Genomic DNA, 18,351 nt, shown 5'->3' with positions numbered 1-18,351 from the left:
CTTCAGGTATCAAGATTAACACCTGGATTCACTTTTTAAGAAAGAAACAAAACTCAAGTGGCAGTATGGAAGATACAAGCTATCTGGATGAGGCTGAGTAGATACCTCCTGGCCAAGAGTTCTAATCAAAGGGGTCATTCTTTGCATAATGTAGACACTCAACAAATTTCACCAGAAGTGTATCCCATCCTGATCCAACCCTTCCTTTAAAAAAATTTATATAGGTGAAATCTGGTTAAAATTAATGCCAAAACCAATAGAAACCTGGAGAAAAAGTCTTTGAAAGTAAGTAAAATATAGCCCAGGGAGGTGCCTGATTCTCATAGTCCCTTGGCCACACTGTGTGAAGAGGCTGTTCCCAAATTACACAGAAGCACCATCAGCTGGCTCTGTCTGCTTCCTTGGTCCCTGCGTTTACAAGCACCCCAACACAGGATATCTAGAGAGGAATCTGCTGCCAGAGACTGTTCTGCCAGAAATTGAAAATGGAATAAACCTTATTCCTTTAAGTATCAAAACAAAGGTTAAAAGTTATAAAGTCAAAACTCAAATGAGTATTAGAGAACAGAAAATAGGCCAGTAATGACAAATAATGCCAATTTCGATTGACTGACAAGGGCTACCAGGACTGGTGGTGCTGTCTTTTAAGAAGAATTCTGAGACTGAATATATGTGTTTATCAGGAAAGCATGCCACGAGAGATAATGGATATTGGTCATGGGAAGAGGAGGTGAAAAGGACAGCATGTATGACATGTATTTTCCATCCAGCAGACTCATAACTTCAAGAGTCTAAAAAGTCTAAACCTAAAAAGGTAAGTGGTAATGATGTACACACAGAATGGCATAGTTCTATCAATACTAATCACACTATGTTATCAATCATTTGTTTCTGAGGGCAGGAAGTATGTGTATCTTATTCTTTTTTTTATCTCCAACATGCATCAGAATGACCTATATTTAACAGACTGTTAACAAAAGTATACTTAATTAACTCTGTAATAAGAAAACAGAGAATTATAAGATCACATTATTTTGTGATATGACATAATCACGTAAGGTCTATACACCAAAATACTCTCACACCCTAATAAATGCCCATTTGAACTACAAGCTTGATTGCAGTAGGTAGGTGGTGAGAAAAACAAGCAGTACCCAAAATGGGAAAGCCCAGGACTAGATTTAGAAGCACAACTTTTAAAAGGGACACCTCTCCCCTCATTTTACTCTTGGGAGATAGAAGCAAAAAGTTAAACCAACAGTGAAATGATACTCCATTTCATTTTGCATAAGTTTTCACTAGACAAATCCCAATCACCATGACTTGTATTTAGTTCTCGTACATGGCACAATATCCACTATGTGTAATCAAGCACTTAAATATTTAATATGGTGAGGTTCTAATGTCTATTTTCACTTAGGAACTACAATACCATTAGTACTACTTTAATTAAAAGAGCTATTGTGTGATAGAAGAGCAACCTTCCCACAATTGCTCCACAATTGGACCAGAAGAGCGAAAATGGTTTTACTCAGGGCTTAAAAGTTTTATCTATTCTCAAGCTCAAAACTACAATATCAAAACAAATAAACACCTTAAAAGATTATTTTAGGTTACAGGATAGAAGTGTTAAAAGCAAAGTTGGTGGTTAATTCCAAAAATTAAGCCTTGCAAAAAATTAATGTAATATTAACGACAAGTATACTTGTGACTAGAAAGAATGGGTCTGGATGATCTCTCAAGGAATCTTTTTCTGGATTTTCCACACTTGTGCCTCCTTCCCTATTTGAAGGGACACAAGCTTAACTGGCTCTTTGCTATTTTCTCTAGATTTTTGACACACAAACAAGTTAACCTTGTTAACGTGCCTTTCCCCACAGTTCCAAAATTTCTGTCATAAGAATCAAGTGACTAGGCAATGAATATAGATTTCTTTCTGTGGTAGTTCTGGAAGCAACAAGTGATTGACTATTGGAAAGGGCTTTAAAGCCTTAGATTGCTGAATCTTAATGCTTATAGTTAATAAAATATCAGACATCAATTTGATCTCACCAATAGGGCAAATTTAAGCAACATTATTAATTGTAGGTTATCTGAGCAAAAGGGGCTTTCATATCTCAAAAAAGAAAAAAAAAGAAAATCAAAGTACACAAAGTGATCAACTTCATACCATCATCAGCAAACATGTGCCAGCATTTGAAGAGAGCTAGGAGTAAAAGGACTTCGGTTTTGGTCCAGGCTATGCCTCTTATTAACCATGTGATCTTGCAAGTAATCCAACCTCAGATTCTTCACCTATAAAACAATGAATCTGCCACCACCTACCCTACTTACCTCACAGAGTTTCTGTGAGGATCCAATTAGATAACCTATTTGGAAAACTATGAAGACCTAAAATATATATATATATATATATATATATATATATATATATGGAACCACCATCATGCTAATCACCATGTAAAAAGAAATCACTAGTCCACAATTTCCTCCATTCTACCCACTTCATAATCAAAATCACATAACTGTACCAAAAGGAACTATATTGCTATGTGGTTCATTTTTATTACCTAAATTCAGTCTGTTCTCCAAAAGCCTATATAACGACATGTAAAGATGAACTAGCAGAAGAATATATGTGGCAAAGTACGTAGAGAATTAAGTCATTGAAATCTTTTCTAAAGATTGCCTGCCCCAAACTCAAAGACTCCTGATGGGTCCTTTGAAATCTTCACTTTCCTCTGGATTTCAGATGCTCAATTAAAGCACTCTTTTCAGCATTTAATTAAGACACAGGAATATTTTTTCTCCCACAATTCTGAGTTTTGTGACCTTCTAGTAAACATACCATAACAGTTTTTACTGGATCATTACAATTGGGCTCTATAATACTGCTCTCTAGTGGCTTTCCCATGAGTGAGACGCAATTTCCCACGTCTTGACTGGGCTGTAGAAAGCTGGATATGGTTCCCAAATAATAGAGAATTCTTCCTCTACTGTCACAGTTCTTGATAGTATGGTTTCTATGCTATGTAAGCCAGGTTCCTGGCTGCCACTGTATGAAGGTGTATGAATCTAGACAGGTCACTTATAGTGACTTGGGACTCAGTTTCCACATCTATAAGAATGAGAACTAGATCATCTCCAAGGATCTGTCTGGTTGAAATAGTGTATGATTCTCTTCAGATCACATTTATCAATCCTGCAACTAAGAGACCCCAAAGAACAATCCCATCATAGCTGCAGCTTCGAAATATGCAAAACATATCTCGTCACTCCCCCAGCCCCCAAACAATAGTCACAGCTACTGTAGAACGAATAAGGAATGTTTTAACAGTGCATGGTGTTTTGTTGTGTTTTTTTTGGGGGGGGCATCTCCCAGTGAAAACTACCTAGTTACACAACAGTTAAGACTGCAGTTTTCAGGGTCATTAGATTCCAAAAAGAAACTGAATCAGAAAGATAATAGGAAGACACATGCAAGAAAATAAACATGAGTGTTCATTTCCAGAAACCAGTCCAATTTCACACCAGGTTATCTCCTGTGGCTAGGGATAATCTGAGGAGTCCAAGCCTAACCTCTGTCACTTCTAATCTTAGAATACCAAAAAAGTCAGCAAGCTTTCACAGATCACTCAGTTTCAATCAACTCTGGGAGTCTTGAATAAGAGGCCTGTAGGAGGTGTGGTGGGCATGGGGGGTAGAGAGGGAAGTGGCTCACAGGATGACCACAGAGGCAAGGGTCTCCCTTCCAGATAAGACTTCATCTTAATGGTTAATTAAAATAATGTTCGAAAACCAAAATCCAATAGTGAATGATTTGCTCAAAAACTAAATACAAGGAACTCAGCTAGGAACATGATTGGATACGCAGATGAATTCAGGGAATTTAAAATTCCTTAATGCTCTGGCTCTGGTTGAAGTGGGCACAGGAGGCTGCCATCCCTCAATTGTGTTCTCCACACTACCCCTTGTCTGGTCAGTTTGAAAATATAATATTAAGAAAAATGTACCCAAATATTAATTCTTAAGGAAATATGCTGTCTCACGAGTCTCCTAATGACTTAGGAATTCAGTGGCTGACTGGCCATCCAGCTTTAGTAATCAATGAAGACTTAGCAGGGATTAGTTTTGAGCAGGGTATTGAAAGAGAGTAACAAGTCTACTTTAGTTACCTGGGAATATATATTTTTTAATATAACATAACGGATGGGAGAAGCATGCTCGGAAACAAGGACAAGGATCACCATTAGCAAGCATGCAGAAAAACATCAAGTCACCAGTTAACAGCAGTCTAGCAGCCCTTCTTCATCCTGTGGTTTCCACTGTCTCAGGCATTACATTCATGCTCAACCAACTACAAAGTTTATTTCTGTTACAATGACCACTACTGTTTTATCTAAAACACTTACGCTATAGAAATGGGAAGAAACAAAACAGCTTCTTTAAAGTGAAAAAGGGAAAGCTTGGGGGGGCGTCTCCCAGACATCAATTTCTACTGTGAAACACCACCACCCAATGCAAATGATCATTCCCTTCTTTTCAAGCTCTCTGCTTATCTGTTACCTTCAACTCTACCATGCATCTGAGGAGCATAAATATGTACTATAAGTTGAGATGATATACATTGTAATGATTTCCATTATTTCTCAAGGACAAACTGCTTTGAAATGTGATTTTAGGTTACTTGCACTTATGTAAGAACACAAAGCTCTTAAATGTCTGGGTTTCTAGTACAGGCAGAAGGTTAAGGCAGAAAGAGTATTAAAAGCCTCTATCCTAGAACCACCCACCCAAACCAAAATTGTTTCCAGTCCGATACATTTAAATAAAAAGGTGTTACCCCAGAAAATATAAAATTATCCAAACCTTTCAAATATCATCATACTTCTGATAGATTCTACAGTAACACCTATAATCATAGTTAAAGGCTTAGAATGTAAAGAACTTACACATTTTTATGCCCTTCCCCCAAATTTAAAATAACATATAAACCCTACTTTTGCTAGTATACGGTGAACGTGCATTTACCTCAAAAAGAAACTGCAGTTAACAGCACTGCTTAAGAAAAGTTATTTGAAGAGAAAATATAAAGTAACCCCAACCCAAGTAAAAGAGACATCTCTTTCCCACTAGTGTTGCTGGTAACTTCTAAAGCTCTAAGTGGTATAATTCATCTTTTCACATACAGGATAATAATGCTTCCAGTTGTTAACACAAATTATGTCAAATATAACGAAGGGGAAAAAATCATCAGCTATACAAGGTCTTCCAATACATCACATAGATAACATGAAAGTCAATCTCAGCTTCACATAACTTGGTCAAACCTGGTAGAAACCAAGAGGGTGTGGATGTACCAGCGACAGTTACCACCGACTAGGCTAAATGATAATAAGCCACAAATTAAAGGTAAGGTATAAGGAACACCGCACACCTCTCGATATTACACACCTCTACTTTCTTCAATGCGTGGATTGAAAGAAAATAATTTATCCCCCTCCATGCGGTTTCTCCTTTACAATATAAATTATTTCCAAGCCTGGCTGGCTAGTGACATAAAACATTTTCCCCAAGAGAAACCTACAGAAAGATACAGAAGCCTAGAGCTTTCTAGGCTTTTTTAATTAAGCCCGTGCCTCGTCTTACACTTTCCTCTAGGTAACCTCTCCGGAGGGTATGAAAATATCAACAGACGGTCCCCCAGCCCCACCCTCCCAGTAGTGCCTCGCACTGACTAGGTTCATCCCGCTCCTTCCCTTTCAGCCTCATCACCTTTGAGAAGCTTATCGAATACTTCTCCCCATTTATACCCGCACCCTTATTCATGCCTGAGCACGACAAGCTCCGCATCCTTCTTCCAAGGAAGGGACTAGCAAAAAAGAAAGAGGCATGCTCGAGAAACGACTGACGAAGAAACGTGACAGCCAGACACTTTAAACCAGCGGGGTTGGCCTTTCTCCCCCACCTCAGCCTGGAACCAGCAGTCGGTTCCCTAAATACTGAAATCTCTGGTCTTCACGCTCTCCCCACCCCCGCAGAGATGAGGCCGGAAAATGAAAAGGCCGGGGTGAGACGCAAGGCTGGGTCAACCCTAACGGAGCCCGCTGCCCCCACCCTCCGGGCTGGCGTCCCCGGGGAGGATGGAGATCGCGGGAGGAGCGAGGGCTCCCGGCCCGGGACCCGCCAGCGCGCCCGCCCGACGCCCCCAGAGACGCAGCCCGCTACACCCGGGCCCTTCCCCGCCGGCCTCCCCCGGCCCAGCCCCCCGAAGGGCCCCTCCCCGCCCCGGCACTGCAGCGGCACCCGGGGCGGACCCCAAGCTGGCCTCACTCGCACACACGCCACACACAAAAGCGCCGCCGCCGCCGCCTTCCCGCCCCCACTGCGCGGCGGAGTAATCAATGAGGCAGCCGGCGCCCGCGTCTCCTCCGTGCACGCCCGAATGCGGGGCCCGGGCGGCAGGGGCGGCGGCGAGACTCACCATCGCTCCGCTTGATCTCCACGTAAATCCCGATCTGGATCTTGCCGAAGTTGGCCGTTGCCATCACCTCATCTGGAGCAGCGGCGGCTGGCCGAGGGAGGGGGACGCGAGGGCGGAAAAGGCGGGGAGGGGACGGGGTAGGTGTGGGAGGGGGAGCGGTTGCCCGCGGCCGCGCCGGCCCGGGCGACAGCGTGAACGCGAGCCGGGGCCGCGAAGAGCAGCGGCGGGCTGGCAGGCGGAGGCCCCGGGCCTGCAGGCCGGCGGGAGGACGCGCACGCCGGGGCGTCGGGGTGAAGCGAGGGCCGGGGCCGTGAGGCGGCGCGGGCGAAAGTGGGAGGGCCCGCGCCGCCCGCCCTGGAGCAGACGCTGGGGAGGCGGGGCGCCGCGCGCCTGCGCAGAGCGCTCCTCCCGCGTCTCTTCCTCGTCTGCCTGCCTTTCCCCGCTGCCTCGAGGGGGCCCCGCCCGCAGTGAGGTCGGCAGAGGGAGCGGAACGCTGGCTCTACGGGTCGCAGCGAGCCTGCGTCTCGGTTGATTTCGGCGTGCGGCCTGGAAGAGGCAGGAACCCGCGCCCCGGTGCCATCCGGCCTCTCTGGCACCCAAAAATTGGCGCTCTTGCTGGAATGGATTAAGGACCCTCTGGTTTCTGGGCGTTCCGGCTGGAGCGCGTGGCTGAGGGATGAATTTAGGGGTCGGCCATTGACAGCATGGGTTCAGTGTTTCATCTGAGAGTGTCACCTCTGTTGCTACTTAGAGGTGGCCTGTCCAAGTAACCGTCCCAAGGTTTCCCATCCAGTTGTGGAAGAAAAGAAGAAACACCTTTGAGGAGTCACCCACCCTAGGTCAGAATGAAGGTCCTCTTTTCATGGCTTTGACTTAGCTCATCACCACTCAAAAAGAAACCCTGTGATATGGGGGCGGGGAGGGGGGCTTGACTGCTCGGTTTATGATGCATCCGATGCTGGTGTCTTGTCTCTGCTGTAGGGTTCAAGACTATTTGCACTGGACCATAAAACCAGTAACTATGATTCAAGGACAGAGGGCAGACACAAGGTTGACTAAGGAAGGTGTCTTTCCTGCAGTCACTTGATTAGTCTGACCACATCAGCATGTGGAGAGCGGGATTCTTCATCCTGGCAGAGCAGGAAGGCCATGTGGACAGGGACCATAGAAACTATGTTTACAGGACTGTGTAAAACAAACCTCCAAACGTGTGACTTTTGCTTCTAGTATTAGGACTTGATATGGAGGAAACACACTTATCGTGCTCTGCTTTCTCTAGTCATTGTTAATCTCCCTGTAATATTAACTAAAAACAGTTTTAAAATTTAAAAATTGGAAACTGGATACATGTGTGTTAAGTGCGTGTGTGGATATATGCAAATGGCTAGAGTTTTCAACCTAATATAAGTAATCAAGTCAAATAGATCCTAAAAGAATTGTTGAAAGATTCAGACTACGTTTGTAACTTGAATATTATTAAAGGCATAGTTGTCAAAAGAAGAAAGTTTCTTAGATCCAATCTAAAGTAAAAATAATGTCTATGAAAAAAACACTGGGTAGGGATTCCCTGGTGGCGCAGTGGTTGAGAGTCCGCCTGTCGATGCAGGGGACACGGGTTCGTGACCCGGTCCGGGAAGATCCCATATGCCGCGGAGCGGCTGGGCCCCTGAGCCATGGCCGCTGAGCTTGCGCGTCCGGAGCCTGTGCTCTGCAAGGGGAGAGGCCACAACAGTGAGAGGCCCGCGTACCACAAAAACAAAACAAAACAAAACAAAACAAAACAAAACAAAACACTGGGTAGACAAGTTAGAAAATAACCGGCTTTTACATTCCAGAAATGACATTACTGTAAATCTCAATTCAGGACCTCTGTTTCAAAATAAGATTTGACCAAATCAAGATTCAGGGTTTTTTTTTTTTAATAATCTTGAGAGTTTTATCTGAACTCTTTGAGCTTCTGTCTAGTAGAACTCATTCCCTGATGTCTCGATGACTGAGGTATACAGCATCTATTTGCTTGCAAATTCTTTAAAGAATACAAAGAAATCAAGCTATACACCTATTAAATTTAAAATTGCTTCATAAAATATTATGTTTTATCACGGTTGCTGACACATACTTTGCACCCTGTGGGAAGTTTTCATGAGGGTCAAGTGAAATAAAATGTGATAGTACTTTGTATTTATAATCAAGTTAAAAAACAAAGTAAACCACCCTACAAAAAATAACCTAGTACTCTACTGTAATCTTCAAATCATTAATTCAAATTTTATATCCAATGATGTAAAATTAAACACACTTTGCAATTTGCCTCTGGCCCTCATCACCTCACACTTGAGAGGATAGCAAGAGCTTTACAGACCTGTCTATATTCTTTTACCCACTCGAGTCCATCCTAACTTAACTGACAGAATAATCTTGCTTAAGGATAATTTCCATCAAGTCATATCCTATTAATAGTGGCTGCTGTTGTCCTACCCTATCCTGAGTTGATAAACCATTTCAAAAAAATCATAGTTATTGTCATCGAGCCAAGCCAATCTCTTTATAAGGCCTAGATTAAAAAAAATTTTTCTCTACTTTGGGGTCATTAGTACATAAACGTTAAGAGATTATTCCAAGGAAGAGGCTGTTAAGCCAGTGAGCAGCATTTGAAGCAGAAGCCAACACTCACCTTAACCAGTTACCTGCTTCTCTGGGGAAGAGCAGAGGCATGACTTGACCCCAGTTCTAGCTCAAATTATACATACGTGTCTACATCTTCTTACTTGAAGTTTTCCATTCAGTGTTTGCATCTATTCTCAATTACACAAAGTTTGTGGATCTAGGATCAAATGAAGAAAATGGATGCAGTTGACAGAAACTCTTCGACTTTGTTGTCTCCTTTCTGTCCTGTGCTGTTTTGGAGACTTTTCGGTTGTCAGTGTTTCCAATTCCCATTAAATTTACTTAAATTTTAATTCTAATTAAACTGGTGTAATTTTATTGTAATATATTTTAGTCCTTAAACAAATACATTAAAAACACCTGGGAGATATAAATCCCAATTTTACCCGCTCTGAATATTTGCTCTTTTCTTCTCTGTTGGATTTCTCTTCCTGCCTGCAAACATTTTCAGGCTCCTTTGTCTTGGAAAAAAAATCTTTTGATCCTTCTCTTCCTATTTAAATTCCATTCTATTTTTTACTTTCCTTCCCCTGCCAAATTCTCAAATGACTGCTTTAAATACCCACTACCTTGATTCCCCATCACTCATTCATTTCCTAACCCCTAAATCTGGATTTAATCCTCTACTGAATTATATTTTTTAAGTCAACATTTACTTGTAATTACCTCATTCAGTATACACTACCATCTTATTTTTGAATTTTATTTATTTATTTTTTATACAGCAGATTCTTATCTATTTTATACACATTAGTGTATATATGCCAATCCCAATCTCCCAATTCATCCCACAACTACCACCATCACCACCACCCCCCGCCCTGCTTTTCCCGCTACACTACCATCTTTATTTTCCTTGAATTCATTGAAGAATGGCCTACCTGCTCTCTCCCAAACAATACCGTTCCTGCCTCAGTTTCTGCTCATATAGTAAGTGATTTACTCACCTCTATTTTTATTTTTGGCTGTGCCACATGGCTTGGGGGGTATTAGTTCCCTGACCAGGGATTGAATCCATGCCCCCTGCAGTGGAAGCACAGAGTCCTAACCACTAGACAACCAGGGAAGTCCCTTACTCTGCTCTATTTAAAGCCTTTCTATGTGGCAAGGCACAGCTGTAGTCTCCCTTCTTTATGGTGCTTTCTCCACCCAATCTAATTTATAATGACGGTCCTATCTGGGTGATTCTCCCCCCAGCCATGATCATCAGAAGCACTTAAGAAATATTTTAATAAAAATATGTAAGCACAAACTCTACTCCAGGCCTAACAGTTTAAAATTTCCAGGGGGGAATTTAATGTGGTCTGTTTTTTTTGTTTTGTTTTTTTGTGTTTTTTTTGGCTGTGTTGGGTCTTCGTTTCTGTGCGAGGGCTCTATCTAGTTGCGTCGAGCAGGGGCCACTCTTCATTGCGGTGCGCAGGCCTCTCACTGTCGCGGCCTCTCTTGTTGCGGAGCACAGGCTCCAGACGCACAGGCTCAGTACTTGTGGCTCACGGGCCCAGTTGCTCCGCGGCATGTGGGATCTTCCCAGACCAGGGCTCGAACCTGTGTCCCCTGCATTGGCAGGCAGACTCAACCACTGCGCCACCAGGGAAGCCCATGTGGTCTGTTTTTTAAAAACTCATCAGGAGATTCTGAGGTGTATATATAACTGGTTGAGAACCAGTTGATTACCCTTGAATTTCCATAATTTGATATTTTCTATACATTGCCCACGTAGGGACTGAGTACTGAATAGACACTGATTGGTTATTTACCTAGTCCATCTTCTTCATTATAATTCTTTCATGTATACTTTTTTTTTTTTTTTTTTTGCGGTACGCGGGCCTCTCACTGTTGTGGCCTCTGCCGTTGCGGAGCACAGGCTCCGGACGCGCAGGCTCAGCGGCCATGGGTCACGGGCCCAGCCCCTCCGCGGCATATGGGATCTTCCCGGACCGGGGCACGAACCCGTGTCCCCTCATGTATACCCGTGTCCCCTCATGAAGCCCTCATGTATACTTTTTGATAGTCTACTTATCAAACTTATTTTGATAGTATACTTTCACTTATACCTTTTGATAGTGTATTGGATTGTATTAACAGTAAGCTTTTGGTACAAAGCTAATTTACAAAGCCTTTTAAGGTCCATATTGAATTTAGATCTATATAGAAATACCAAATAATGTGGTGTCATATTCCATCATTGTCTACATTGAGGTATTCCTAATCTTTATACTTATTAATCAAATATTTGCCTTAATTTTCATTTACATGACGAATTCCTCTCAAGTATAGGAAGTGTAGAGGTTTCCCCTTACACCAGATTTTCAGTAATTTGATGAGTATGAGCTCATAAGTAACAGGAGGTGGTCTTTTCACCATTTGTAGTAATATATCCAAGTTGAAAATGATTTATATATTCTTACATAGTTCTTATTAATTCGGGAGCTTAGTAAACTCTTATAGAGTTGTCATGGAGCATCAGCGATGTAAAACAAAATGATTGATGGTGTGCTACACATTCTCATTATTTTAAAAAACTACGGCCGGTGTTAGTTTTTTCAATGTATTCAGTCTAAGTCAAGTATAACTAGAGAGAACACGTTTCCCTGAAATATTTCTTGTTGTTAAAGGATAGCACTTGATTTTTTGGTTGCTGTTTTGATGTAATCAACTTAACAGAAAGCAAATTTTCCAGTAAATATTAAGGTCCCAAACATACCTTATTTCCCTAATCTTTGTTAATATGCATACTTACTTTTATGGCGTTTGAATTCCTTCTTTAAATTGAAAATATATGTTATATACTGTGAGTGGAGCCTAGCTAGGCCATAGTAAATACATTTTACAACAGTGGAAATAAAAACATTTTTCATTATAGATTTAGTCTCTTAAAATAATTGTTTTGCTTGACTTCACTTCTTATGACTATTTCAGTGTGTTTTTATAGTCCATATGTCCATATACTTATAATTTTTAATAGCCATATACTATTCCATATATATGTATATTTTTGACATTGCTTCATGGCATGCGGAATCTTAGTTCCCCAACCAGGGATCCAAACATGTCCCTTACAGTGGAAGCACAGATTCCTAACCACTGGACCTCCAGGGAATTCCCATACTATTTGATATATTTCTAAATCATTTTTTGCTTACACATTCACTGTATTCTTGGGTTATCTTCAATATAAAATTCTAATTATGAACATCTTTGTAAACCTTTTTTGTGGGAAAATTCCTCTAAATGAAAATATCAGGTCAAAGGATATGAAAGTTATACTTAAAATATAAAAGAGATAACATCACTTCCTTCTTAAAATCAATCACCAGCTTCCTAGAATAAAATCTAAATTCTTTACAGAGCTATACATGATCTAGCTTTGGCTACCTCTCCACCCTTGTCTGGTACCACACTCCTGCTCATTCTGCTCTAGCCTCACTGAGTTCTTTTCTTTCCCTTAAATATGTCAAGCTCTTCCCCAGATCAACATTGTGGCTCTTGCTCAACTTTTCATAGGATTGTTTCTTGTTATCTTTCAAGTCTTAGTCAAAAAGCACCTTCTGAAAAATGTCTTCCCTTACCCTCCACCTCACCCCCACTTTACTCTCTATCACTCTGTAACTTAACACCACCTGCAATTACCTTGCTCCATTATTTACTTTTTCATCTGTCTCCTCCCCCATTCTAAATAAGCTCCCTGAGGGTAGGAACCTTGTCTAATGTTCTTTGTTACATCTTCAGCACATAGAACAGTACTTGGAACACAGATGCTCAGCAAATATTTGTTGAATAAATTAAGGAAGTTTAACTCTGTTTTATATTGTCAAATTTATACTCTTTGATTTGATAGTCTTTTCTTGAATGAGGTAAACTGGTAATGTATTTCCTCATTTACATGACCTAGAAAATCAAAATTTAATGTTTCCATCTTCTAAATCTCAAAATCTCTACTAGGTATAGATTATTACATAAGTAATAAATTCTCATAAAGAATTTTATTTTATTTTTAATTTAATTTTTATTTCATTTTAAAATATAGCTGATTTCCTTTTTTTATTATTTTCATTTTATTTTTTTATTTTTTAACATCTTCATTGGAGTATAATTGCTTTACAATGGTGTGTTAGTTTCCGCTTTATAACAAAGTGAATCAGCTATACATATACATATATCCCCATATCTCCTCCCTCTTGCATCTCCCTCCCATCCTCCCTATTCCACCCTCTAGATGGTCACAAAGCACTGAGCTAATCTCCCTGTGCTATATGACTGCTTCCCACTAGCTATCTATTTTACATTTGGTAGCATATATATGTCCATGCTACTCTCTCACTTTGTCCCAGCTTGCCCTTCCCACTCCCTGTGTCCTCAAGTGCATTCTCTATGTCTTCATCGTTATTCCTGTCCTGCCCCTAGGTTCTTCAGAACCTTTTTTTTTTTAGATTCCATATGTATGTGTTAGCATACGGTATTTGTTTTTCTCTTTCTGACTTACTTCACTCTGAATGACAGACTCTAGATCCATCCACCTCACTACAAGTAACTCAATTTCATTTATTTTTATGGCTGAGTAATATTCCATTGTATATATGTGCCACATCTTCTTTATCCATTCATCTGTCGATGGATATTTAGGTTGCTTCCATGTCCTGGCTATTGTAAATAGAACTGCGATGAACATTGTGGTACATGACTCTTTGTGAATTATGGTTTTCTCCAGGTATATGCCCAGTAGTGGGATTGCTGGGTCATATGGTAGTTCTGTTTTTAGTTTTTTAAGGAACCTCCATACTGTTCTCCATAGTGGCTGTATCAATTTACATTCCTACCAAGAGTGCAAGAGGGTTCCTTTTTCTCCACACCCTCTCCAGCATTTATTGTTTGTACATTTTTTAATGATGGCCATTCTGACGGTGTGAGGTGATACCTCATTGTAGTTTTGATTTGCATTTCTCTAACGATTAGTGATGTTGAGGATCCTTTCATGTGTTTGTTGGCAGTCTGTGTATCTTCTTTGGAGAAATGTCTATTTAGGTCTTCTGCCCATTTTTCGATTGGGTTGTTTGTTTTTTTGTTATTGAGCTGCATGAGCTGCTTGTAAAATTTTGGAGATTAATCCTTTGTCACTTGCTTCATTTGCAAATATTTTCTCCCATTCTGAGGGTTGTCTTTTCATCTTGTTTATGGTTTCCTTTGTTTTGCAAAAGCTTTTAACTTTCATTAGGTCCCATTTGTTTATTTTTGTTCTTATTTCCATTTCTCTAGGAGGTGACTCAAAAAGGATCTTGCTGTGATTTATGTCATAGTGTGTTCTGCCTATGTTTCCCTCTAAGAGTTTTATAGTATCTGGCCTTACATTTAGGTCTTTAATCCATTTTGAGTTTATTTTTGTGTATGGTGTTAGGGAGTGTTCTAATTTCATTCTTTTACATGTAGCTGTCCAATTTTCCCAGCACCACTTATTGAAGAGGCTGTCTCTTCTCCATTGTATATTCTTGCCTCTTTTATCAAACATAAGGTGATCATATGTGCGTGGCTTATCACTGGGCTTTCTATCCTGTTCCATTGATCTATATTTCTGTTTTTGTGCCAGTACCATACTGTCTTGATTACTGTAGCTTTGTAGTATAGTCTGATGTCCAGGAGCCTGATTCCTCCAGCTCCGTTTTTCTTTCTCAAGATTGCTTTGGCTATTCAGGATCTTTTGTGTGTCCATAGAAATTGTGAAATTTTTTATTCTAGCTCTGTGAAAAATGCCATTGGTAGTTTGATAGGGATTGCATTGAATTTGTAGATTGCTTTGGGTAGTAGAGTCATTTTCACAATGTTGATTCTTCCAATCCAAGAACATGGTATATCTCTCCAACTGTTTGTATCATCTTTCATCATGGTCTTATAGTTTTCTGCATACAGGTCTTTTGTCTCCTTAGGTAGGTTTATTCCTAGGTATTTTATTCTTTTTGTTGCAATGGTAAATGAGAGTGTTTTCTTAATTTCTCTTTCAGATTTTTCATCATTAATGTATAGGAATGCAAGAGATTTCTGTGCATTCATTTTGTATCCTGCTACTTTACCAAATTCATTGATTACCTCTAGTATTTTTCTGGTAGCATCTTTAAGATTTTCTATAGTATGTCATCTGCAAACAGTGACAGCTTTACTTCTTCTTTTCCGATTTGGAATCCTTTCATTTTTTTTCTTCTCTGATTGCTGTGGCTAAAACATCCAAAACTGTGTTGAATAATAGTGGTGAGAGTGGACAAGGTTGTGTTGTTTCTGATCTTGGAAGAAATGGTTTCAGTGTTTTGCCATTGAGAATGATGCTGGCTGTGGGTTTGTCATATATGGCCTTTATTATGTTGAGGTAAGTTCCCTCTATGCCTATTTCTGGAGGGTTTTTATTATAAATGGGTGTTGAATTTTGTTGAAAATTTTTTCTGCATCTATTGAGATGATCATATTGTTTTCCTCCTTCAATTTGTTAATATGGTTTATCACATTGATTGATTTGTGTATACTGAAGAATCCTTGCATCCCTGGGATAAATCCTACATGATCATGGTGTATGATCCTTTTAATGTGCTGTTGGATTCTTTTTGCTAGTATTTTGTTGAGGATTTTTGCTTCTATGTTCATCGGTGGTATTGGCCTGTAGTTTTCTTTCTTTGTGACATCCTTGTCTGGTTTTGGTATCAGGGTGATGGTGGCCTCGTAGAATGAGTTTGCGGGTGTTCCTCCCTCTGCTATATTTTGGAAGAGTTTGAGAAGGATAGGTGTTAGCTATTCTCTAAATGTTTGATAGAATTCACCTGTGAAGCCATCTGGTCCTGGGTTTTTGTTTGTTGGAAGATTTTTTAATCACAGTCTCAATTTCAGTGCTTGTTATTGGTCTGTTTATATTTTCTCTTTCTTCCTGGTTCAATCTCAGAAGGTTGTGCATTTCTAAGAATTTGTCCATTTCTTCCAGGTTGTACATTTTATTGGCATATAGTTGCTCGTAGTAATCTCTCATGATCCTTTGTATTTCTGCAGTGTCAATTCTTACTTCTCCTTTTTCATTTCTAATTCTATTGAATTGAGTCCTCTCCCTTTTTTTTCTTGATGAGTCTGGCTAATGGTTTATTAATTTTGTTTATCTTCTCAAAGAAACTGGTTTTAGTTTTATTGGTCCTTGCTATTGTTTCCTTCATTTCTTTTTTATTTATTTCTGATCTGATCTTTATGATTTCTTTCCTTCTGCTAACTTTGGGATTTTTTTGTTCTTTCTCTGATTGCTTTTGGTGTAAGGCTAGGTTGTTTATTTGAGATATTTCTTATTTCTTGAGGTAGGATTGTAATACTATAAACTTCCTTCTTAGAACGGCTTTTGCTGAATCCCATAGGTTTTAGGTCATCTTGTTTTTCATTGTCATTTGTTTCTAGGTATTCTTTGATTTCCTCTTTGATTTCTTTAGTGACTTCTTGGTTATTAAGTAGTGTACTGTTTAGCCTCCATGTTTGTATTTGTATTTTTCACAGATTTTTTCCTGTAATTGATATCTAGTCTCATAGCGCTGTGGTCAGAAAAGGTACTTGATATGATTTGAATTTTCTTAAATTTACCAAGGCTTGATTTCTGACCCAAGAAATGCTCTATCCTGGAGAACGTTCCATGAACACTTGAGAAGAAAGTGTGATCTGCCGTTTTTGGATGGAATATCCTATAAATATCAATTAAGTCCATCTTGTTTAATGTATCATTTCAAACTTGTGTTTCCTTATTTATTTTCATTTTGGATGATCTGTCCATTGGTGAAAGTGGCGTGTTAAAGTCCCCTACTCTTATTGTATTACTGTCAATTTCCCCTTTTATGGCTGTTAACATTTGCCTTATGTATTGAGGTGCTCCTATTTTGGGTGCATAAATATTTAAAATTGTTATATCTTCTTCTTGGATTGATCCCTTGATCGTTATGTAGTGTCCTTCCTTATCTCTTATAATAGTCTTTATTTTAAAGTCTATTTTGTCTGATATGAGAATTGCTACTCCAGCTTTCTTTTGATTTCTATTTGCATGGAATATCTTTTTCCATCCCCTCACTTTCAGTCTGTATGTGTCCCTGTGTCTGAAGTGGGTCTCTTGTAGACAGCATATATACGCGTCTTGTTTTTATATACCTTCAGCCAGTCTATGTCTTTTGGTTGGAGAATTTAATCCATTTACATTTAAGGTAGTTATCAATGTGTATGTTCCTATTACCATTTTCTTAATTGTTTTGAGTTTGTTGTTGTAGGTGTTTTCCTCCTCTGTATTTCCTGCCTAGAGAAGTTCCTTTAGCATTTGTTGTAAAGCTGGTTTGGTGGTGCTGAATTCTCTTAGCTTTTGCTTGTCTGTAAAGATTTTAATTTCTCCATCAAATCTGAATGAGATCCTTGCTGGGAACAGTAATCTTGGTTGTAGGTTTTTCCCTTTCATCACTTTAAATATGTCTTACCACTCCCTCTGGCTTGCAGAGTTTCTGCTGAAAGATCAGCTGTTAACCTTATGGGGATTCCCTTGTATATTATTTGTTGTTTTTCCCTTGCTGCTTTTAATATTCTTTCTTTGTATTTAATTTTTGATAGTTTGATTAATATGTGTCTTGGCGTATTCTCCTTGGATTTATCCTGTATGGGACGCTGTGCTTCCTGGACTTGATTGACTATTTCCTTTCCCATATTAGGAAAGTTTTCAACTGTATTCTCTTCAAATATTTTCTCAGCCCCTTTCTTTTTCTCTTCCTCTGCTGGGACCCCTATAATTCGAATGTTGGTGCATTTAGTGTTGTCCCAGAAGTCTCTGAGACTGTCCTCTATTCTTTTCATTCTTTTCTCTTTATTCTGCTCTGCAGTAGTTATTTCCACTATTTTATCTTCCAGGTCACTTATCCATTCTTCTGCCTCAGTTATTCTGCTATTGTTTCCTTCTAGAGAATCTAAATTTCATTTATTTTGTTGTTCATCATTGTTTGTTTGCTCTTCAGTTCTTCTAGCTCCTTGTGAAACGTTTCTTGTATTATCTCCATTCTACTTCCAAGATTTTGGATCATTTTTACTATCATTACCCTGAATTCTTTTTCAGGTAGACTGCCTATTTCCTCTTCATTTCTTTGGTCTGGTGGGGTTTTACTTTGCTCCCTCATCTGCTCTGTGTTTCTCTGTCTTCTCATTTTGCTTAACTTACTGTATTTGAG

The 18,351-nt window shown here is 39.7% G+C and overlaps 1 protein-coding gene across 5 annotated transcripts in view; it reads right to left on the bottom strand.

The window, feature by feature from the left end:
* Positions 1–6,784, bottom strand: part of KIF2A (kinesin family member 2A) — a 70,443-nt gene extending 63,659 nt beyond the window's left edge. For 3 of the 5 annotated variants that reach the window (XM_067730776.1, XM_067730774.1, XM_067730775.1), the window contains exon 1: positions 6,485–6,784. Coding sequence is in view for 4 of the 5 variants with exons in the window: in XM_067730774.1 (XP_067586875.1) it covers positions 6,485–6,548 (64 nt within the window). In the remaining variant the exon portion in view is untranslated. The remainder of the gene's footprint in view (positions 1–6,484) is intronic. The other 2 variants (XM_067730777.1, XM_067730778.1) reach the window with 1 other exon arrangement.
* Positions 6,785–18,351: the final 11,567 nt, after the last annotated feature.

Source organism: Pseudorca crassidens, chromosome 3 (assembly GCF_039906515.1).
Source record: "Pseudorca crassidens isolate mPseCra1 chromosome 3, mPseCra1.hap1, whole genome shotgun sequence".
NCBI classification, from domain to species: Eukaryota; Metazoa; Chordata; class Mammalia; order Artiodactyla; family Delphinidae; genus Pseudorca; species Pseudorca crassidens.
This window is presented reverse-complemented; position numbering and strand designations above follow the sequence as displayed.